Raw genomic sequence first — 23442 nt, forward strand, 5'->3', positions numbered from 1 at the left:
TGACTGTGGCACCTGACTTGGTGGCTGCACTGTAAAACTCTCAGTACTCCCCTCTGCCCACCAGGAATAATTTTCTATTTGGCTTTGGCCTTGCAGCAAAGGACATCCACCCAAACTCTCAACCTCATCCAACTTGAAAGCCTTAGGCCGACCCACCTAACCAGGCATGCAAAGCCCTTGTGGGTGATTCTTTTGTTCACTATTTAATACAAAGGGAATATCCATCTTATGTTCCACAGCTGCCGAGAGATTCTGGGGCCGAATGAGGCAGCTGGATGGTTAGGGCAAAACTATCATAACAGAGGGGTCTCAGATTCGAATCCCACAGGGTTATCCCCCAGCTTCCTTATCAGATATAACCACCGAGAGATTCCAAAGTGGGGAAGTATACATGAGTGCAAGGCATAGATTTACCGGGGAAACAAAATGAATAGGCAAATCACCAGACAACAAAATTAATCTGATTTACTATGGTAGCAAGTATCCATACTTCATTGTAACACAAGTAGCTAACAAATTTTTACTCCCTTTCCCCAAGGACAGACACACATCCCCCAACCTATGCAACACACTAAGGAGACTCAACAAGCAAAGAGGAGCAGCAACATCAAAGCATGCTCTTTTTCAAAATAAAAGAATGGGCAGCTACCTACTCAAACCATGCCATACATGATGACCTAAAACCATGCTAAAAAACTGACAGCCAACCAGCTGAGGGCAATAATGAAGCTATGTTGCCATCTTCACTTCAAAGGCCACCAACACCACCAGAAACCTCTCACATGCAAAAATTATTGGGCAAAATAACATCCATTCATTCATTGTACGACCAATTAGAAGAGATCTACCTTCTTCTTTTGCATGTCTTGCTTCCATTTTGGCTGTTGATAAAAAACTTCCTTTGTCATGCCAAGGATTGACTCAAACTCTTCGTCCGACAGGTAAGACTGCAAATTTGAGCAAAAAATACATAAAAAAAGGTAGATCCCAATTATTATCAGGTTGAGCAAACCATTATGAGACTAGGTTTAAACAAATCTTGGATAACACTAAAACACTAAATGGTCCGATGCAGGCTACTTTCAAGCAAAAGATTCTGAACCTTACATGCATTCTATAGTGCAACTTAACTAACCTCTCTTCTTTTATAGTCAATTCCACTAGCAGGGTTGGTTGACTTTGTATTAAGACGTTCGTAGCTGAAAATGCTTCTGCTGCTTGCGTTCTCATCCAACAGAGCTTCTTGTATCTCCCCTTCATCTTCATTGTTGCTCTCAGAAAGAGATGCAGTTGTTTCTGCAGCCTCCTTGGCATTTTCCACTTCCTGTTGATCTTCCGCTTTAGGACTTTCATTTGGAGTCTTGCCATCTGCAGTTTTATTGCAACTTAGCGTTAGAAAATATTAAAAAAAGAATGCATAGCAGAAAATGTAATTCTTCAACATATTGGAGAATGATAGACAGCAGCAATATTTCAACACATTTGAATATGAGAATCATCAGGGGCAAGCTTCAGAGAATGTTATAGCCAGAATGGAACCCAAAATTGAAGTCCTATAATCTCAAATTGCCAAGAAAAAGGTATTTTTGGAACCACTACAAAGCTGAATGTGATCTGGGAGAAAAGAAAACTTCATATATTACAAGTGGCAGCAAAAAGCAGGATCTGTATCTCTAACTGGCAGGTGGGTCAGGTATTTCAAGATAAAAATATGTATTTTATACACACCACAAGGCCAGCAACATTTTCAAAAACTCTTGTTCGGGTAGGATTATTTGATAGGCACAAAGAAGATGAACATATACTATACATAAGCAGGTAATAATTTGTTTGATTATCTTGCCGACCTATTATAACCAGAGTTGCCAGTCAAGGAAGTGGGAGTGGGAAGCGAGGCACTTTCAAAATTTTAAGAAGCGGGAAGCATGGGGCGACTTAGAAGCGAACCAGGAATCATCTCGGAAGCGAACCGGAAGCGACCTAGGAAGCGAGGGGAAGCGAAAAAAGAGAAAAAAAATACAAAAAAATTGAAAAAAGGAGGAAGTGCTTCCCAGCACGTTTTGAAAGTGTTTCGCGCTTCCGAAATGCGCTTCCCCACTCCCAAGGGCGCTTCCGGTAACTCTGATTATAACATTGACTCTGTTTTAGGATAAAGAAGGGGCACCACACCACTAATAAGCAGCCTGGAAAAGAACATACATTCATTCATCTGTTCTCAATTGTCTGGGCAAATTAAAAGCCACTGTTTCTTTTCCAATATCTTTTTTTTTCCTTATCAACATGACTAGTCAAGATAGCCTGAGTTTATTTATGCTTGGACTTTGCTCGACATGTTAGTTTGATCAAGTTGAAAATGTTCAATACACCTAGGCCTGAATTTTCCAGAAACATTGAAAAATAAAAATGACAGTATGAGAAATGCATGCCCACTCACCAAGATAAACAAAACATTTCTCACATTGCCAATAGATAAAAAGATGGTAATGTAACTTTCAATTCACAAACAATACTTCCAAGTGATTATCAAAATAAATTTGAACACTTCTATTGTTGACAAAGCTAGAAATTAGACACTTTTAAGTTCAATGAGTAAAGAAAAACAACAAAAAATAGAAGAATCGTTCAACTGATTACCAGGCGGAGTAACATCATGTGAAGAAGTCCTGAAACGGGGTGGAGTAGCTTCAGAAGATGCCTTTTGTTCAGCAGTAAGAACTGATGATAGTGCAGCTACGGCAGCTGCTCTTTGAGAACCCTGTCCCGAAGAGTAACCAGCACGTTGAGCAGATGAGCCTTTGGTGCCACTAGATGGATTAAGTGCAGAAGATAATGCCGCCAAAGCAGAGGCTCTTTGTGTTCGGCCCCCTTGATTAGCACTGTCAGCTTTCTGCAAACAAGGGAGAAACATATCAAGTCTAACAATGGATGTACTACAGGAAATGACATAAGCACATCCTTCTCCCATTAAAAGCTGATAAGAAGTTTTAAGTAAATCAACCATTCAAAAGAAGATAATTGAACCAAGCCATCCTCAGTAATTATGGAGAACAAAAAAAAAGTCATCCTCAGTAGCAATGACTACAATTTAACATCTAAATAGATGTCTAACAGCATTATTGATGTCCGAACCAGAATAGGAAAAAAGATCATGATAATGTTGATTCCCAGTGATTATAAGTCATAACATACAAGAGGAGACATATAACATAAAGAACCAAAAATAGAATGGGAAAATACTTGAGAATACTGGGGAGAAAAAGGTGCAACATAGAAAAGAAATAAAAGACCAAGGGTTTAATGGGAAAGCCCACAAATCATGGACTACAAGCAGACCAAAGCTAAATTTGCTACTTAATTCAGCTATAAGAGGGACTTTTAGAGTAATGCTATTCATTCTCTTGGAAATGTGTGCCTAAGATCTACTGGGTTGAGGTTGTGTATGGAAATCCATCAGATTAATCGCATGCCATCTAGATTTCTTAAAGGTATCTCTCCCTATCAAAAGTTGTATGATGTTACACCAAGAATATTTGGTTGCAATTGTTTTGTTTTGTTACCTAGGCACTATAGAGATAAACTTTTTTCTCGGGTTGTGAAATGTTGTTTCTTTGGTATTCCTAATGAACTGAAATGTCATAAATGTTATGATCTGACTGGAAGAAGATTTGCATCTCTAGACATGTGGTATTTCATGAGCATATGCCATATTTTTCTCAACTTAAGGACGAGAAGGAGAATGAGGTTGATTTTTCATTTTTGGCGCAATTTCCAATAGAATAAAGTGTTGATAGGAATGCTAATATTCAGCCCGAGCCACAAACTCTTGATAATAGGTTTGGCCAAACCTATGATTAAAGACAAGTGGGTGTCCCAAGTGTACCTGTAAAGCCTGTTAAAAAAAAACTGTGTCGGACAGGTGTCAGACACGTGTCGAGGTTGGTCCGCCGTGTCAGACCAAGATCCGAGTCCGACTCGGACCCGAGCCTGACCCAGACTCGGGCTCTCGAATGTTCAACTCTCTCTCTCTCTCTCTCTCTCTCTCTCTCGCCTCTCCCGTCTCCTCCCCTTTCTCCGCGGCCACCGACGACCGAAGTCGTCGGCGACCTTCACCCGCAGCATCCCTCACCGGAGCTCCAGTGAGCCACCCCTTAGCTGATCCCCTCTCTGCCTTTTTGTTTCCACAGGGTAGGGGCCGAGCCCCCTCCCTGGTCCTTCTATTTGCTTGGAGAGGGTCGAGCCTCTCTTTGCTCCCCCTCTCTCGCGTTCAACATGTCTGTTGCCCCTGGCTTGCTTGCTCACTCGTTCGATCGTTGTGCCAGTTTGCGGGTGGAGCTGCAGGCTTGCTGCTCATGCATTGGTGCATGAGTAGCGTTGGCTTTGATGCCTGACATCGTCGTGGCTGGGAGCTGTGCTAGCTTGCCACGAAGTGCTTGGGCACTTGGCCTCTTTGAATGTCCATTGTACACATATCTGTGTGCACGACTGGTGTTTTTCAGATCTCTGTGTTGCTTTCCTCTTTGTCGCAGCTGAGACATGTACCTACTCGGTATTGCAGCTTAACTGCAAGGTTCCTTGTGCCTCGCGTTGTCTTGCAGTTTTGTCTGGCCACACTGCAGCACGCTGCAACATGTTGTTGTTCTTGGTTCCCTTGTTGCTATGTAGGCTCTCGGATGTTTGGTATGTGTTGGCTCAGGTGGGGAGTCAAAACAACTCTCCTACCTGCACTGACATTTTCAATGTCGGAATCAGTGGATGATGCTTCGCAGTGGCTCGGCCTTTGGGCCAATACTGCGGCGTTTGCAAGGGATGCTCCCTGTCTCTGTTTTTTCGGATCTGTCTGGGGCTGGGCCCCCAGCCACTGCAACCCGTCTGACAGAGAAAAGCCCCCTGGCTCTTTTCGTTTCCCTGCCCTTATCGCCTTCTGTCTGCCCCTGCCTCTGTGCTCTTCCGCAGGGTTGGCAGGTGGCCGAGCCCCCTAACCCTCTCTGTGGATCGGGCATGCAGGGAGCAAGGCTCCCTACCTCTGTCGTTGCCTACTGGCTGCAGCCAGCAAGGCCCTGTCAGGAGGCCTTTCTATTCCAGCAGACGGGACCTAGGGCTCCCTGCCTTTGTTGCCTCGGTTGCTCTTCTGCGGGAAGCTGAGCTCCCTGCCTGCCGGGTCCGGTACCACTACTGGTATAATCAGACCCCTCTTGTTTTGGATTATGCCATGCTAACGCTTTTACGACTTGCAAGTTGCACGACGGAGCTGGCTCGCTCTTCGTAGCTTGAGCCCACGCTTACCGCGTACGAGGACCTGCAACCCCTCAAGGTAGGGGATTCTTGCATAAAAGGACAATGAACAGATAAATGCTAAAATAAGGAAATATAATTAAAAATGAAAGAGGACGATGATATATGTATACGTATAAAATATATACGTATGCCTTTTAACTCAAGGACACAATTTTGCGATCCTTGTCCTTTTTACTTTTCTGTTGCCTCGCGCTTTATGCGCCATGGCTTTTTACTTTATTGTCCTTTGCCGCCGCGCTATATGTGCCCAGGCTTCTGTTCCACATTTACTTTCTGCACTTTCCTTTTTGTTGCCCCGCGCTTTATGCGCCAAGGCTTTCCTTTCTGTTCTTATTGGTTTAAGATATTGATGCTCTTTTCAGCCTTGCATATTTACTTGCTTATGTGTACATGCCAAGGTGAGGTTTTGTACCTTGTGCATATGCATTCACTTGCTTGCGTGTTTGTTTGGCCGAGGTACGGTTTTGTACCTCGTGCATTGCTTTGGGTATTCATGTACTTGCTTGGTTGATTAGCTGATATATGATTTTTGTACCTTATGCACTGCTTACGAGGTTTTGTGTTCGACACACAGTTTTGCACTTTGAGGATTGATCGTGCTTTACCGTCGCATTGTAGCGTGCACGGGCTTGCTCTTTGTTAGCTTGCACTCACTGAGAGCAGCTTTGAGAGTATTTCAACATGTTTATTTGTCTTAAAAGACACGATGCACACTTATACACTTGATTCTTCAAAAAGAATGAGTTTTAAGCATCAACCTAATTTTGAAACGTATAGTTTTATAAAGCAGATTTCGGAAGACTTTTGAGAGATAGCGGCTGAATCTCCCAAATCGATGTGTTGGGGAAAAGTGTTTTATAACTTCAGTTCGCGTATCCGATACAACTCAGATAACCCTGTTTAAGGGCATGTGCATGAGATGGGTGAAGATTCTACTCAGGAACCTACGTCATCGCTAGATCGGTGTTGCATCACCCTTGCTGCGAGACCTAGTTATTGGGTTTTCTGGCCAAACTAAGATAGTTGGTGTTTTTCCTTCGCGAGATGATTGCTGATGGATTTCTTCTGACAAATTCATGCCCCTCTCCTCATAGTTGTACTCTTAGTCATGTACAATATGTTTGGATTACGAGGAGAAGAATGAGAGATCTGTAGTAACCTCGAGGCATGTTTTGACACTCTTTGTTAATCATGTAGTCGGTGTTCGCCTAACAAGCAAGAGGCTCGTGATGGTCTAAAGGACCTGAGCATGACAAGTTTGAATTTGAATAGTTACACCGAATCTTATCGGCAAAGCATTGTTGTGGGGATTTCCTTTTGAGAAATCCATACCCTTCTCATCGTAGTTGTACTTTTGAACAGGTACATTGCGTACTACGATGAGTAGGATGAGAGGTCTGTGTTTACCTCGAACGTGCAATGGCACGCGTTTGAGATTACAAAATAGTGTTGTTACCCTCACTATGAGTTGACCCTTCTCATCGCAGTTGTACTTTTGAACAGATATATTGCGTACTGCGGTGAGTAGGATGAGAGGTGTGTGGTTGCCTCAAATGTGCATTGACACATATAATTCACTAAATGGTGACTATGCGCCTTCACAAGCAAGATACTCGAGCGAGCATAATGGACCCAAGCATGTAGAATGAGGCGATGGTTAAGAAACCCACGTCGTGCCCGTTCGAAATGGTTTATCAAGAGAGATGATAGATGGTACAAAACTCCGATGGACAGGCCATTAATGACAATTTTGGGCAAATGACTCGGCTTCCCCAGTCATTGGAGTTAGGGAAAATGCTACAAAGATAGCCTTCAGGCCACTTATGTAGAAGTTTGGATGCATCCACGGGCCATGAATGCCTTTGGGGATTTACTCCCTTGATCACTGATCGTCCCCTTAGGAGCGAACTCAGTCAGTCATTCGGGGTAGCATAAAATACATGGCATAATAGACCCCCAAATCGATCTCGATTGTTTTTACGTTTAGTGCCTTTTGCGTACCCACAACGACCAGTTATTAATTAGAACAAAATGTAATCTACTCACAGTATTATTGAGATGTGCATACTATGACATGACTTGCTTGTTTGCCCTGTAGTTCAGTGTACTACTCGTTGAACTATGCACGCCTGTTGTGACGCTACTCTTGTTGGTTAAACTGCTTATGCAGTCCTTGGCTAATAACTAGCTGCTCGTACTACTTAAATGCTTATGATAATAACATTACGCTAGTTGCAATATATTAGCATATGACTTGCTTTCCTACTTGGTAGAACTATTCGTGCTTGTTGTAATATAGCACTTGTTGGCTTGCGTCTCTTATGACAAATGTGACTGCTTACTGTAACGAAATGGTGGTCTTCAACGAACGCCCTTGGAACACTCAAAAGAAGTGTTTAAAAGACACTTTAAGCAAAACCCTTAAAAAGGGTAAAATAGGAACAACACACACATAAATAAATAATTTTTATTTATGTAAAAAGATGCTTGAAAAGCATTACAAGAAGTGAAGTTTACAAGAGGGCCCTATTTATACAAGAGCTATTGGGAGAGCTCATAAGGAGCTCTCCCTTCTAGTCTCGTTGGACTAGTTCCAACGACTAGCTTTTTGGTTAAGTTCCAAGTGGAACTTAACCAAACTAGTTATTATCTAGTTCGATACGAACTAGATAATATTTATTGTACAAAACAATTAAAAGAAAATAAAATATAATATTATTATTATTATAGTTGGATACCAAAGAGGGTGAGAAAGATATTTATAGGCTTGCAAAGATGAGAGATAGCAAATCGAGGGATCTGGGTATGGTTAGATGTATCAAAGATGAAACGCAAAGGGTTTTAGTCAAAGATGAGGAGATTAAGGAGAGATGGAAAGATTATTTTGATAAGCTATTTAATGAAAGTCATGCTCAGGATCTTGGAGACTTTTCAATTCCTTTTCATGAGATGAATCGTGACTTCATGCGCAAGATTCAAAAGAAAGAAATTGCAGAGGCTTTGAAGAAAATGAAATCAAGAAGGGCAGTTGGCCCAGATGGTATACCTATCGAGGCTTGGAAATGCTTGGGAGAGAAAGGTTTAGAATGGTTGACAAATCTTTTTAACAAGATTTGGCGGACAAATAAGATGCCTAATGAGTGGAGGAAGAGTACTTTGGTGCCTCTATATAAGAATAAGGGTGATATACAAGATTGCACAAACTATCGTGGTATAAAACTCATGAGTCATACTATGAAACTTTGGGAGAGGGTGATTGAGTCTAGGTTGAGGAAGATTGTCATGATATCGGAGAATCAATTTGGTTTTATGCCTGGAAGATCAACTATGGAAGCTATACATCTTCTTAGACAACTTATTGAGAGAAATAGAGAGAGGAACAAAGATTTGCATATGGTTTTTATTGATTTGGAGAAGGCTTACGATAGAGTACCTAGGGACGTTCTTTGGTGGACAATGATGAAGAAAGGTGTTTCTCTCAAGTACATTAGTATAATTAAAGATATGTATGAAGGAGTAGTAACCAATGTCCGCACTTGTGGAGGGGTGACAACCAATTTTCCTATAACGGTTGGGTTACATCAAGGATCTGTTTTAAGCCCTTTCCTATTTGCTATAGTGATGGATGAGCTTACGAGATCAATTCAAGAAAATGTGCCGTGGTGTATGTTGTTTGGTGATGACATTGTTTTGATTGATGAGTCTAGAGCTGGGGTTAATGCTAAGTTAGAATTATGGAGACAGACATTGGAAGCAAGAGGTTTTAAGTTGAGTAAGAGTAAGACAGAATACATGGAATGTCGATTTAGTAAGCAACGAAGTAGTGATGGGAGTGTAGTGAAGCTTGGTGAGCACGAAATACCGGTGGATGATTCTTTCAAATATTTGGGATCTATCATTCAAAAGTATGGAGAAATTGATGGAGATGTAAATCATAGGATAAAGGTTGGGTGGATGAAATGGAAGAGTGCAACTGGAGTGTTGTGCGATTGTAGAATGCCATTGCGGTTGAAGGGAAAGTTTTATAGGACGACTATTAGGCCCGCTTTACTATATAGTACGGAATGTTGGGCTGCCAAGAGACATCATATTCAAAAAATGAGTGTAGCTAAGATGCGTATGCTGAGATGGATGTGTGGAAATACAATAAAAGATAAGATTCGGAACGAGGAGATACGTAAGAAGGTAGGCGTTGCACCCATTGAAAATATGATGAGAGAGAATCGTTTACGGTGGTTTGGACATATTCGACGACGGCCTAATGATGCTCCAGTTAGAAGGATGGAGAAATGGGAAAATATATTAGTTAAAAGAGGTCGGGGTAGGCCTAGGAAGACATGGATGGAGGTGATAAGAAAGGATATGAATGCTTTGAACCTCACCGAGGACATGGCATTGAATAGAAATGAATGGAGGAGAAGGATTCATGTGGAAGACCCATAATGATTTTCTTTGTTGGTTCATATCGCCGACCCTAATTGTTTTGGGATGAAGGCGTAGTTGTTGTTTGTTTGTTTGTATATATATTACATTTTAACACCCCCTCAAACTTACGATACAATTAGCGAAAGTTTGTCTAAGAGGAAGTGGAATCTGGGAGTCGTAAGAGGTTTGGTGAAGAAATTTGCTAGTTGGTACTCGGATGTAATATATGGCAGATCAATGATGTCGTGTAGGTACTCCTCTCGGACATAGTGACAATTCATTTATATGTGTTTGGTGCGTTCATGAAAGGTCTGGTTGCTTGCGATGTAGATTGCACTCTTATTGTCACAGCACATGCGCGAGGCCTGTGTTGCTTCAACTAACAGTCTTTGGAGCCAAACAACTTCCATTGTGGTGGTTGCCATGGCTCTATATTCGGGTTCAGTGGAGGAAAGAGAGACCTTCTGCTGCTTCTTGCACCTCCACGATACGAGATTCACCTAAGAACACACAAAAACTAGTGTTGAGTGCTTATTATTAGGATCACCTTCCCAGTCAGCATCAGTATAAGAAATTAAATTTAAAGAAGATGATGCAGACAAAAAGAGTCCTCGTGAAAGAGAACTCTTTAAATATCTAATAATGCGTAAGACTGCTCTCATGTGAACAGAGGTGGGAGTATGTTGAAATTGACTAGCTGTGTGGACAGCATGTGCAATGTCTGGCCGAGTGATAGAAAGGTAGGAAAGAGCTCCAACAAGTTGTCTAAATGGAATAGGATCTTCAAGTCGTTCTCCATCATCAATTTTCATCTTAACATTAACTACTTCTGGAGTATCTACTTTATTTTTATCTGAGATGTCAGACCTGCAAACAATGTCAGAAGCAAATTTAGATTGAGATATCAAATACCCTTTAGGGGAATAAGCAAATTCTATTCCTAGGAAATATCGTAATAGTCCTAGGTTAGACATCTCAAAATGAGTTTTAAGAAGAGTTTTGATATTAGCAACTCCTTGTTTGTCACCTCCAGTGATGTTCATATCACCCACATAAAGAAGAAGAATGATGATACCTTCATCAGATTGCTTAATAAACAAGGCAGTGTCAGTTAAACAAGAACGAAAACCAATATCAGTCATAACATGACTAAACCTGTCATACCAGGATTTTGGTACCTGTTTAAGACCATAAAACGCTTTCTCAAGACGAAAAATCTTACCCTTAGGAAGACTAATACCAGGAGGAGCTTTCATATACACTTCTTCAACAAGACTCCTATTTAAGAAGGCATTTTTAACGTTCATTTAAAATATAGGTCATTTCTTAATAGAGGCTAAGGCAATTAAAGTTCGAACTGTGGTCATTCGAGCCACAGGAGCAAAGGTTTCTTCGTAATCAATGTCATACTCTTGGGCTAACCTTTGGCTACAAGTCGTGCCTTATATCTTTCGAGGGTTCCATCACTTTTGGTTTTGACTTTATAGACCCATCGACAACCTATAGGTTTCTTTCCAAGAGGTAGATTTTGGATGGACCAAGTATTGGCCTTTTCTAAAGCATCTAGCTCTAATTTCATAGCTTCAATCCATTCTGCATGATTTTGGGCTTCAAAATATGAGGAAGGTTCAACATAGGATTGAATTAAAGCAAGAGCTGCCCTATATGAGGGTAAAAACGATTCATAAGACAAACTTCCTTGGGGGGTCTAGAGATTCTAGAAGTCTTACGAGGAGGAGATTCAGAAAATCTTTCTAACGCACATGGGGGGGGGGGGGGGGGGCGTTGCTCTCCAATTCTTCGTCTTGAATACTGAAGACTAACATCCCTACTAGTTTGATCTTCAATACCATGTTCATAGCTAGTAGGGCTTTGATCATTGTCAAAAATATATTCAAAATCCTCTTCATCAGATTTGGAAGTTAAGTCAATTAAAAAAGAATATTCAGTAATATCCTTGGGTTTTTCACTTTAAAAAAAAATCTTTTTCAAGGAAGGTTACATTCCTTGACACATATAACTTATTATTTTGAACATCGTAACATCGGTACCCTTTTTGGTTTTCGGCATATCCTAAAAAGACACATGGAATAGCATGAGGAGAGAATTTATCATTTTTGTTTGTAAATACAAAACATTTGCAACCAAATACTCTTAGTCTGGAGTAATCTGGGCTAAGGTATAAAGTTTTTCAATCAGAGATATGTTTTCCAAAGAAGAAGATGGCATTCGATTTATGAGATAAGTAGCAGTTAAAGCTGCTTCAGCCCAATACCCTTTTGGCATTTAGCTTGCTATTAGCAAAGTCTGAGTGGTCTCCATAATGTGACGATGTTTGCGTTCTGCAAGACCATTCTGATGCGGGGTATTTGGGCAAGATCGTTGATGAATAATATCATATGAATTAAGATAGTTTTTAAACTTTCTAGACATAAATTCTCCCCCTGAATTAGTGCAAAAAATAGGGACATTACTTTGAAATTTGTTTGTGACCATTTTATGAAATATTTGAAAGTGAGTAAAAACTTTGGATTTATGTTTAAGAAAATAAATCAAAGTATGTCTAGTAAAATCATCTATAAAAATGACATTATATGCAAAACCACCTTTAGAAATCACTGGTGCGGGTCCCCAAACATCCGAATGTATTAACTCAAGAGGTTTTAAAGAGACAAAAGTTCTACTAGAAAAAGGTAATCTTTTCATTTTTCCAAGAATGCAATCTTTACAAGCAAAATTTTCAGATTTACAAAACTTTTCCAAACTTGAAAAATATTGGATTTTAGACATATGAGGATGGCCAAGTCTTTTGTGTCATAAGTCTGTTTCCAATTTCTGAACATTTAAACAAAAAACATTCTTGGGTAATTCCAAAAAGTCCATGTAATATAGTCCTTCTCTATGGCCTTCCCCAATCAGCTTCCATGACTGGCGATCCTGTATCCAGCAACCATCAGAAGAGAATGATATATTACATCCATAATCAGAAATTTGAGAAACAGATAAGAGATTCAAATTAAGTTTTGGGATATATCTAACTTCTGGAACACAAAAAGTTTTGGTTTTTTCAAAACACCAAATTTCCTTTATTTCAAGAGATGTTTCATCTGTTGTAAAGACTTTTGAAATACTTGAGTTATTTTTTAGACATTCGGATAAGCATTTATAATGTGGGATCATATGAAATGAGGCACCAAAATCTAAAAGCCAAGGAAAGTTACCTGGACTGGAAACAGATGCAATTGTCGCTCCAGTTGAGGCTTCAGCGGAAGAAGAGGCCCTTTGAAGAAGAGGCTGAAGAATCTCCATAAGTTGAGCCATAGAAACAGGTGCATCTTGGTCTTTTGATTCTTCAACTGATGCAACCTTCTTTTCATCTCTTTTCTTTAATTTTGGACATTGAGGCCTATAGTGCCCCAGTTCATGACAGTGATGACAAATCACTTTTTTTTTATCGAACTCGCTATTTTGCCTCCCAAAATGAGGTGGCCTGTAGGTGCGAGTATGATTCCTAAGCCTAGATACAGCTAGGACGGAATCATCATCAGCTTTAGAGGAACCTTTCCGGAGACGATTTTCCTCTATTGTTAATTCTTCAATAGTTTCAACAATGGAAGGAATTTTTCTCTAGTGAAGAAGGGCTGATTTGGTGGTTTCAAATTCTGGCCTTAATCCAGTTATAAACTAGTAAAAGTGTTCAACATCGAGTTGCTTTTGGCGAAGCTCGATGTCTTCGGCACAATGCCACTTTGGTTCTAAAAGAGAAAGTTCCTCCCAAAGTTCCGACAACCCATTGTAGTATTCACGAATCGTTTTATCTCCTTGGGTCATTATTCAAACTCTTTCTTAGAGGTTGCACACATGTGCAATATCTTTAAGGGAATACATATTTTTAAGGTATTCTCATGCCTTATCAGCATGATCAAACTTGGCAAGACTTGAGCACTTTTTAATGTCAACACTATTGATAAGCCGTGACATTATTTTTGCATGAGCCATTCTCCACTCTTTCCATTTTTTCTCACAAGAGGCTAGGGTCTTGATTTTCTCCTCTTCCAATAGAGGAACCTCTTTATCTCCCTCTTTTTTGGTAAGAGATAGTTTAGGTTTCGAATTGGAACCGTCCACAATCCCCTAAAGACCTTTTCCCCATATATTGTGCTTCATGATTCAAGCCCATGTTACATAGTTTGTATCACTTAATTTCATGGGAATGATGGTGACTTTATCATTGTTATCCATCGATTACAAGGGGAGAGAAAGAATAGGGATAGAAGAGAAGAACAATAAAAGAATGAAAAAGAAAGAGATATAAGATGTAGGAGCTCTTCCAATGAAGTGATAAAACACTTCTCTTCAAGTGGCGAAATACTTTTGCAAAGGGCACGAAAACCGAGGCAGTTTTCTCCAAGATCTAATATTCTCGTTGCTCTGATACCATGTAACAAAATGGTGGTCTTCCACGAACGCCATTGGAACACTCAAAAGAAGTGTCTAAAGGATACTTTAAGCAAAGCCCTTAAAAAGGGTAAAATAGGAACAACACACACATAAATAAATAATTTTTATTTATATAAAAAGATGCTTGAAAAGCAATACAAGAAGTGAAGTTTACAAGAGAGGTTGTACCCCTATTTATACAAGAGCTATTGGGAGAGCTCATAAGGAGCTCTCCCTTCTAGTCGTTGGACTAGTTCCAACGACTAGCTTTTTGGTTAAGTTCCAAGTGAAACTTAACCAAACTAGTTATTATCTAGTTCAATACGAACTAGATAATATTTATTGTACAAAAAAATTAAAAGAAAAGAAAATATAATAATAATATTATTATTATTATTATTATATATGTATATATATATATTACATTTTAACACTTACAGCTCGTAATCTATGAACTGTTTATATGACGAATGTAACTGCTCACAGGTCGTAATCTACGAACTGTTTACCACTTGGATTAATGTAGTTGTTTGTCTTACAAGCTGCCTACACCTTATAGTTAATATATAACTGTTGTCATGTGATTGCTTAATCACGGGTAGCTTATAAATTGTTTGTTGTGCAATAGCTTGCACTTTATAATTAATATAGTTATTTGTCGGTGAACTGAAGAATTCGGTGGTAATTGCATGCATTGTGAGCTCCGTTATAGATGCTTATTCAGTTACTATGCTTACTATGCTTGACTGCGTGGTAGAGTTAGTTACTCTCCTACCTATAGAATCAGTTGAATTGCTATAGATGCCTATTTTGCTTGTTCAACACTTTGTTTCTTACTGCTCTAGTATTTAGCTATTGGCTTTACTGGAGTTTTGCTTGCCATACTCGACAACATATATGGTTAGCTCTGTTTTGTTTTTCCTGTTTAGTTAAGCAATTATCTTGCTTATTGTAGTCTTTGTTCCTCATTTGTCTTTTGCACTTCTACTAGTTTTTCGCAAAACTGACCCATTTCATGGGTAGGTGGTGGACAGGTTGAGGCAGCTTGCGATGACACGATGACGTGATGAGATCAAGATGAGACCCTTTCCTTGACATTTCGCTCTTGAGGACATTTTTGGTAATCAACTCTGATAAATGATTGATTTCAAAACTTTCAACCTTTTCATAAAAGGTTTCAAGTCCAAGATTTTGGGGCGTTACAGTACCTTTCATAGATCGAATTAAGCAGGAAGAAGTTGAGATTTTAGAGGCCAACTTTGATTCTCTTCCAACTGATTCTAAGCACACAGTTCAAGATCTTACACCTTCCTCTCCTATTCAGGTACATCGGAGTTCTTGAATATTTTTTCCCCCTACTCATTTTATTTCTTATGAATCTTTTTCTTCTAAGTATCGTGCATTCATGGCTTTAATTAACTCTTATGTTGAGTTTAACTCTTATGCGAAAATAGCTTATAAAAAGGAGTGGCAGTAGGCGATGATTGAAGAGTTGAATGCTTTGGAGAGAATGTATGCTTGGGATCTTGTGAAACTCCCATCTAGAAAGAATGTAGTGGGGTGTAAATGGATTTACAAGATTAAGACTTAACGGTGTGTTTGTTTGTCACGAAAGAAGGTATCGTGACACCTTTTACAGAAAATGAATCAGACCACCCCTCCCCCACGAGAACTAAATCCATGGAAAGGGAGGTCCAACGTGTAAAATGGGGGCTGCTTTTCGCGATGAGAGTAGCTCCCATGTTTGTGTTTTTCATTGTGAGGCCTGTGGAAATGGCACGGGCGCCTATGCATTTCCACAAAACCCCCATTTTTCGTGACATGCAAACGGGCCCTAAGGCAGATGGATCCATTGAAAGATACAAAGCAAGGTTAGTGGCAAAGTGTTATAGTTAACACTTTGGGATTGACTTTGCTGAAACATTTACACATGTGGCTCATATGACCACTATAAGGACCATGTTTGTGGTTGTCTTTGTGAGATAAAAGAATTTATAGCAGTTACATGTGAAAAATGCCTTCTTGAATGGAGATCTGGATGAGCAGATGTATATGGAGCTACCAAAAGGGTATTCTGATTCGCAGAGTAGAGTTTGCATATTGGGAATAGCTTTATATGAACTCAAATAGGCACCTCGGGCTTGGTTTGAAAAGTTCAGTTTGATTATTTAAGTCTCTTGATTTTGAGCAAAGCTATTATGATCCAGCGTTGTTTGTGTCATCTTCCCACAGAAAGTGTATGTTGCATTTATATATTGATGATATAACCATTACAGGTGATGATTTACAGAAGATGGATGATACCAAGAAGAAGTTGGCTAGCATCTTAAAATGAACCTAGAAAATTTAAAATATTTCCTTCGCCTGGAAGTTGCATACTCAAAGAGAGGACTTGACTTGTCTCAGCAAAAACTATTCTTTTTATAAAGGCGAGGCTACCAAATGATTTTAAACAAGTTAGTTCTATGGAAACAAATGTAAAATTAAGGCCTTCGGATGGAGTAGAGCTAGAGGATTCAGTTGTATAAAGGCAGTTAGTTGGGAGTTTGATTTACTTGACCATATCCAAGCTAGATATCACCTATGTTGTTCATGTGGTCAGTCAATTTATGAGTTCTTCCAAATCAGTTCATCTTGTTGCAGTACTTTAGATCATTAGATATGTGAGAGACACTATAGATTATGGGATGTTCTTCTCTTCATCCTCCTCCAAAGATCTTAAAGCTTTTTGGGATGCGGATTTTGGAGGCTCTACCCAAGACTCTCTCTACTACTGGATTTTGTAATTTTCTTGGGAGCTCTTTCATCTTTTGGAAAAGCAAGAAGCAATAAAAAATTGCATTAACCACAACTGAAGTAGAATATAAGGCTATATCCCAAGTTATAGCTGAAATTGTTTGGATTAGGTGGTTAATAAAAGAATTAGGAGTTTCAATTTGCGGATGGACCTCTTTGTATTGTGACAATATGAGTGCCATTTATATGGCAAAGAATCCAGAGTTTCAAGAAAGGACTAAGCATATTGAGATAAATTATCACTTTACTAAGAGAGCTTACTAAGATGGAGTTATCTCTCTTGAGCATGTGATCTCTAAGGATCAAATTGCAGACGTGTTCACTAAGAGTCTTGCTCCCTTATATTTTAGTTCATTCCTTTCCAAACTTGGGATGATTCCTCTTACATCATCTCAAGTTTGAGGGAGAGTGTTGAGACGTGTGTATCATATGTATGACCATCTTGAGTGCTACCCTTATATTGTATATATGTGTACATTTTATTCTTTCTAGGAGTATTCTCGTACATTTTCAGTTAGTGTAAAGTCAACAGTTTTTGTCTTGTAGTGAGGTAGAGGGGATGTCACTCATATATTGTTGTAATTCTCTAATTTTTGAAAAAATAAAGTTTCCTTTTGTGCTTCCTCTTAACCTCTCTTTTTTCATCTTCTTGCTTTGATAGATCTCACACCTAAATAAAAAAGAATATGATATATGTATATTACATAATATACTTATAAAATACAAAAAAACAATAAAAAAGAAAATACATATTTGTCCTAAAATACATTCTAAGAAAGAAAATAACAATACCAAAATGTAAAAGGTTTAAGAATCAACAGAATGGAAGCAGAAAATGCAAACTATAGTTCAGGTGTAGCATAATGCAAGCATGATGATGTTGTGAGCTACCAGAATTATTATATGAATATACCATATAAGAATATGATGAATTTCAAGAGAGCAACAAACAATAGATCAGGAGGTATATACATTCATCTATATGTGTGCATGTATGTGTGTATCAATAATATTTTTTATGCTTCGACATCAATTTAGGTACTCAAAAGTGAAGAACATGAATATGGATTTACCTCTGTGGCATGGAATGGTGCTCCCAACAGTGTCAGAAGCTTTTTCTGAAACGAATTTCCTGAAACCTGCAGTATAACTTAAAACTTAGGCAGGTGACTGAATAACTAAACTACACATGCAAGCGTGCATGCACACATGAACTCATACATTTGTATGTGTCTCCAGAGAGAAAGAGAACAGGGATGGATTTTATTAAATAAATAATAATGCCATATGATAAGAGTTACAAGGTACTATCCATTTTTTTTTTTGAAAAAAAAAATCAAGAATCTCCAAAGGGAAGAAATAGCAACTAATACTTAATACACCCAACAACCAGCCTAGCTACCCTTATCCTGCAATTTTCTCCAATCGTTGTATAATGTCCTGATGCAATAGTGCCTCATTTCAAAAGACATCCCTTTAACCTTTAAAATGCATATCCATTTTTGGGGTTTCCAAAAATTCCAAATGGATCCATCTCATGAATTTTGAAACATTTTGTAATGAAAAAAATAAATTAGTAAAACAATCTCATGAACAATGGATTTAAAAACCAATTGCTCATGTGGAACTTCAGAATTTAATACCATGATACATGGATGAGAACCTAGGAAAATACATCTGAATATTGGCTAGAAAATGCTTCATAACAATACAAGGAAGAATATACGGGCATAAATATGAAACACAGAAAGTGTGAGAAGGGATACAAGAAAAAGCCAAAAGAAAGTGCATTTCTGAAGGTAGATTTAATTTGTAGGCTATAATCCTTTTATGTATAAGTGTGAAGGAACTTATGAGGAAAGAAGAAAAAGAAAAAGGTTCCATGGGCATAAGATTCCATTATACATTTCAGATCAAGGATAGGGGAGCTTGAAGTAAGAAAAAGATAATTACTAAAAGACAGGTATTGTTCAACAAGACATGGTTCTTTTCCCCTCCTTTTAGATTATCGCATCCCCATTTTGATAACTCAGAAGTCCACAAACTAAATCACCAACAACCAAATCAGTGCATTAGTAAAAAAGGATTTTTTTTTTTTATAAGCATCATAGTTAATTATTTTTAGAATAACATGATAGAACAAGATGATGTGCAGCTTTTTACAGTAGACCAGACCACAAACGAAACAAGAAAAGAGAATAAATGTTTACATTAGCTTTAGCAGAATCCCATGAGAAGTATGTTGTAAAGAAAGATGGCTCGTTCCCTTCTGTGACTTTGTAAAGTGGCACATCTAAAGGTAACCCTTCATAAGCAGCTGCTAGCTCTAGATATTTCTGAAAAGATTTCCCAACATATTAGCAACATCATATAATGACACAATAAATCTTAATCAATGGACATCTTATAACACCACCTCGCCAATTTCAAAAGCCTTATGCTTTTCTGAAGGCTCTACAGATTGCCCAACCCAAACAAAGACCTCAGCATGAGTGTCGAGTATCATTGTATCCTCCGTCAACAGATCATCTTGGGAGAAGTTATAAACCTCTGAGGCCTTCAATTAGTGGCAAATATAAATGATAAGAACATCCTCTACAGAAGATCTAGAGTATATTTTAAATAAAAACTTATGCAATAAAAGTCTCACCTCCATCTTTCCTGAAATGAAAATAAAACAAAAAAAAAGTTAGTCCTAAATGTTTAATAACCTTGTCATGAAAATAGATAAAGATAAGAAAAAAAAGCTAACAAGCAGATAAGAAAATTTTCATATTAAAAAAGGAAGCATTTCAGAAGCACCAACTACCTTTATTAAAAGAAAATTCATACAAGCGAGGATGTCTAACAATCTCCTGTGTGGTTTTCTTGCTTGTATAGCTCTGCTTGCCTCCAAGAAGAGACCAGAAAGCAGATGTCTCAGTTCCTTCTTTTGCATGCTTCAAAGTCACCCCTGGCTGCAAGTAAAGGGTTGAAAATAAGGTTGTATTGCAATGGGTAGATTCAGTCAGCGAAATATTAAATATTTGTCAAACCAGAAAATTGACAATGAAATTTACTATGAAACATGCAAATATACATACATGAAAAAAAATTTAGTAACAAGACCTTGAAAATAGCACATAACAAGAAAAACAATTTTATTATGCATTACAAGGTTAGAACTGATGTCCCAAAAAGAGCAAGAAAGTTATCGTGTTTTCACATTACATACACTACATAGAAAGAATTAAGAACTCAAGGTGCAAAAGAATTACATCGATCGATAACACACCTTCAGGAAGTCAGCAATTTTCACAGCTAACTGTTGCTGTTCATTAGTGCTTCCATTTCCATGCCAAATAAAAATTGATGATCCCGATTGCAGCACAAAACAATCTGTGGTCCTCAAAGATGAAGCTACCTGATCATAAAATTGCAAATTCATGAGCAGAATTCGCTACTAATATATTCATTGTTAACACACCAGATATAAGGTTTCATCATGCAAACAGTTAGCAATAAGATATGCATACAAGATGTTGCAACACCCAAAATACCAATCATATAACAATTCACAAATGAAAGTGTTATTATCAGACAATTCAGACCAATATGATAAATCTTGTTCTCAAGAAAATATTAGGAAGAAAAATCCCATGCTATATTGGAAAATGTGTTTTCCCAAAAGATTATTTTGAATTGGGGTCGGCGATATGAACCAACAAAGAAAATCATTCTGGGTCTTCCACATGAATCCTTTTCCTCCATTCATTTCTATCCAATGTCATGTCCTCGGTGAGGTTCAAAGCATTCATATCCTTTCTTATCACCTCCATCCATGTCTTCCTAGGCCTACCCCGACCTCTTTTAACTAATATATTTTCCCATTTCTCCATCCTTCTAACTGGAGCATCATTAGGCCTTCATCGAATATGTCCAAACCACCGTAAACGATTCTCTCTCATCTTATTTTCAATGGGTGCAATGCCTACCTTATTACGTATCTCCTCGTTCCGAATCTTATCTTTTATTGTATTTCCACACATCCATCTCAGCTACACTCATTTTTTGAATATCATCCATCTCAGCATACGCATCTCAGCTACACTCATTTTTTGAATATGATGTCTCTTGGCAGCCCAACATTCCGTACTATATAGTAAAGCGGGCCTGATAGTCGTCCTATAAAACTTTCCCTTCAACCGCAATGGCATTCTACGATCGCACAACACTCCAGTTGCACTCTTCCATTTCATCCACCCAACCTTTATCCTATGATTTACATCTCCATCAATTTCTCCATACTTTTGAATGATAGATCACAAATATTTGAAAGAATCATCCACCGGTATTTCTTGCTCACCAAGCTTCACTACACTCCCATCACTACTTCGTTGCTTACTAAATCGACATTCCATGTATTCTGTCTTACTTTTACTCAACTTAAAACCTCTTGCTTCCAATGTTTGTCTCCATAATTCTAACTTAGCATTAACCCCAGCTCTAGACTCATTAATCAAAACAATATCATCAGCAAACAACATACACCACGGCACATTTTCTTGAATTGATCTTGTAAGCTCATCCATCACTATAGCAAATAGGAAAGGGCTTAAAGCAGATCCTAACATACGAGGTCTTAATTGCTGCAGCATGCATGTCATATACGTTATCATTCATTTAGACAGAAATAGAGACTTTATACATTGTCCATTGTTCAATAGAGTACTATTACAATTTTAATATGTTGTTATTATGCTTTATGTGAATGCTAATTGTTTCATAATGAATGCAACAATCCACAAACATATTGATGCATAGCATCCACCACTGATGAGCACATTCTCATGAATTTAAAGCTGCATGAATCCTTGCTTAGTAATGTATCCCATACAGGCTCGGGCTTTGCAAGGATCCAACTACAAGAAGGTCCATATCAGGTTTCCGTGACTACTTGGTAGAAGTTATGTGTACATGGCATCATCTAACTGCATTTTTACCAAACAATGTCAGGCTTTGTATTTTTTTTTGTATTCATTCTGTTCTGATAATAAGAATGTTATCTCAATATGATCGGGTCTACCACAACATTGAGAAGTACACTCATTTCACTAGACAAAAGAGTAAAGATAAAGATATTGAACTTTGTTACATGAGAGGAACACATTCCCTGGAGGCCATAGCTCTTGTAGTTTGTATAATTCGATATATTTCAAAAATCAAGAACTCTAAGGCTCACCATCATTTCATTCACATACCACCCTTGCACAAGTGATATACTAATCAAACTGATGCTTAATTCTGTGTTCTCCCTCAATAATAATTATCATGTGAGACTTGTATAAGAAAGGACCCATACTAATGTCAATTACCAAATTAGTCAAATGCACGCAATCACCCATACAGTTTGTCTTATAGAATCCATGTTCCCAACAAGAACTGACTTTCAACACTTCATCATTCTTAATGAATTTCCTTATTTCAAAAAGAAAATCTCATTATTCCACCCATTCATCCTACACTTTTTACAATATAATATACTAGTTAAATCAGGCATTTCATTCAATGGTTTCTTCAGACCATTACGTGGTGAATCCAAGAAACAAAAATAGGCATCAGGCAAGCTGCACTCTTGCCTTCAGTTTCTTTTGGGACTTTTAGTCATCTCCCTGTGATTGAAGGTTCATTGCAGCAGTTTTTATCTCATAAGATTGCTTCCACCCAGCTGCTTATAGTGCAACTGCTTGTGCATCATAAGGTCATTTGTAATACAATGACAGAAACAATCTCAACCAAATTTCAAATACAAGTTGCGAAGCATTTCTCAGAATATGATAAAGTAGGTACATACCGCATCAACTTGAATTGTCTTATTGTTATGCTCCGACACACCAGAAATTTGTATTAGTGCAACACTTTCAGCAGCATATGTTTCATCACTCAAGCCTTTATCTGCAATGAACTTCTTGTAGCCAGAACTGAGCCCACCCTGCACATAAGAAGAAAGATGATGATATACAATCACAAGAAACTCCTTGGAATATTTCAAATAAACTTCAATTTTAAAGGAACACAATTGCATAGACATTGAAACTAAAATGTGCATGAAATTAGAAACTAGAATCTGCAAGAAAATAACCTTCAAGATAACCATAGGCTGAAAGAGTGCAATAAACTGTGGTGGTTCTTTTCCTTGAAATATGCGTCCCTGTAGGAAGCCGGGTAGTTAAATATATTGGATCTCGTGAATGTTTTGAGTATTCCAAAATTCAACTAGATCATACCTGAACAGGTCTTCCTTTCAAAGAGTTTGCCATTGTATTTGCCAATCCAGTTGCAGTCATCTGGTCCTCCTGCAAACATAACCAAATATTCAATTTATTAATTGTCTTGTGAGAAGTGAATACATAAAATTAATATCATAGATCAAGTCCAAAAGGGTCAATAAAGACACAATGGAATGTCTTTACATGATCAGAAAGGAAGCAAGAAGCATTAAGTCTT

General features: G+C 38.2%; 1 protein-coding gene across 1 annotated transcript in view; it reads right to left on the reverse strand.

Moving 5' to 3' along the window:
• Positions 1–696: 696 nt before the first annotated feature.
• The window catches only part of LOC149843392 (villin-3-like), a 73546-nt gene continuing 50800 nt past the window's right edge, over positions 697–23442 (reverse strand). Inside the window, exons 13-24 of the mRNA XM_089999759.1 lie at positions 23223–23291; positions 23078–23146; positions 22790–22927; positions 20231–20359; positions 19766–19913; positions 19607–19617; positions 19373–19513; positions 19167–19292; positions 18030–18095; positions 2635–2887; positions 1136–1368; positions 697–947 (exon numbers count right to left, since the gene is read on the reverse strand). Coding sequence (XP_089855885.1) covers positions 834–947; positions 1136–1368; positions 2635–2887; positions 18030–18095; positions 19167–19292; positions 19373–19513; positions 19607–19617; positions 19766–19913; positions 20231–20359; positions 22790–22927; positions 23078–23146; positions 23223–23291 — 1497 coding nt within the window. The 3' untranslated portion in view covers positions 697–833. The remainder of the gene's footprint in view (positions 948–1135; positions 1369–2634; positions 2888–18029; positions 18096–19166; positions 19293–19372; positions 19514–19606; positions 19618–19765; positions 19914–20230; positions 20360–22789; positions 22928–23077; positions 23147–23222; positions 23292–23442) is intronic.

The sequence above is a fragment of the Nuphar pumila genome, chromosome 3 (genome assembly GCF_984573655.1).
Source record: "Nuphar pumila chromosome 3, dmNupPumi1.hap1.1, whole genome shotgun sequence".
NCBI classification, from domain to species: Eukaryota; Viridiplantae; Streptophyta; class Magnoliopsida; order Nymphaeales; family Nymphaeaceae; genus Nuphar; species Nuphar pumila.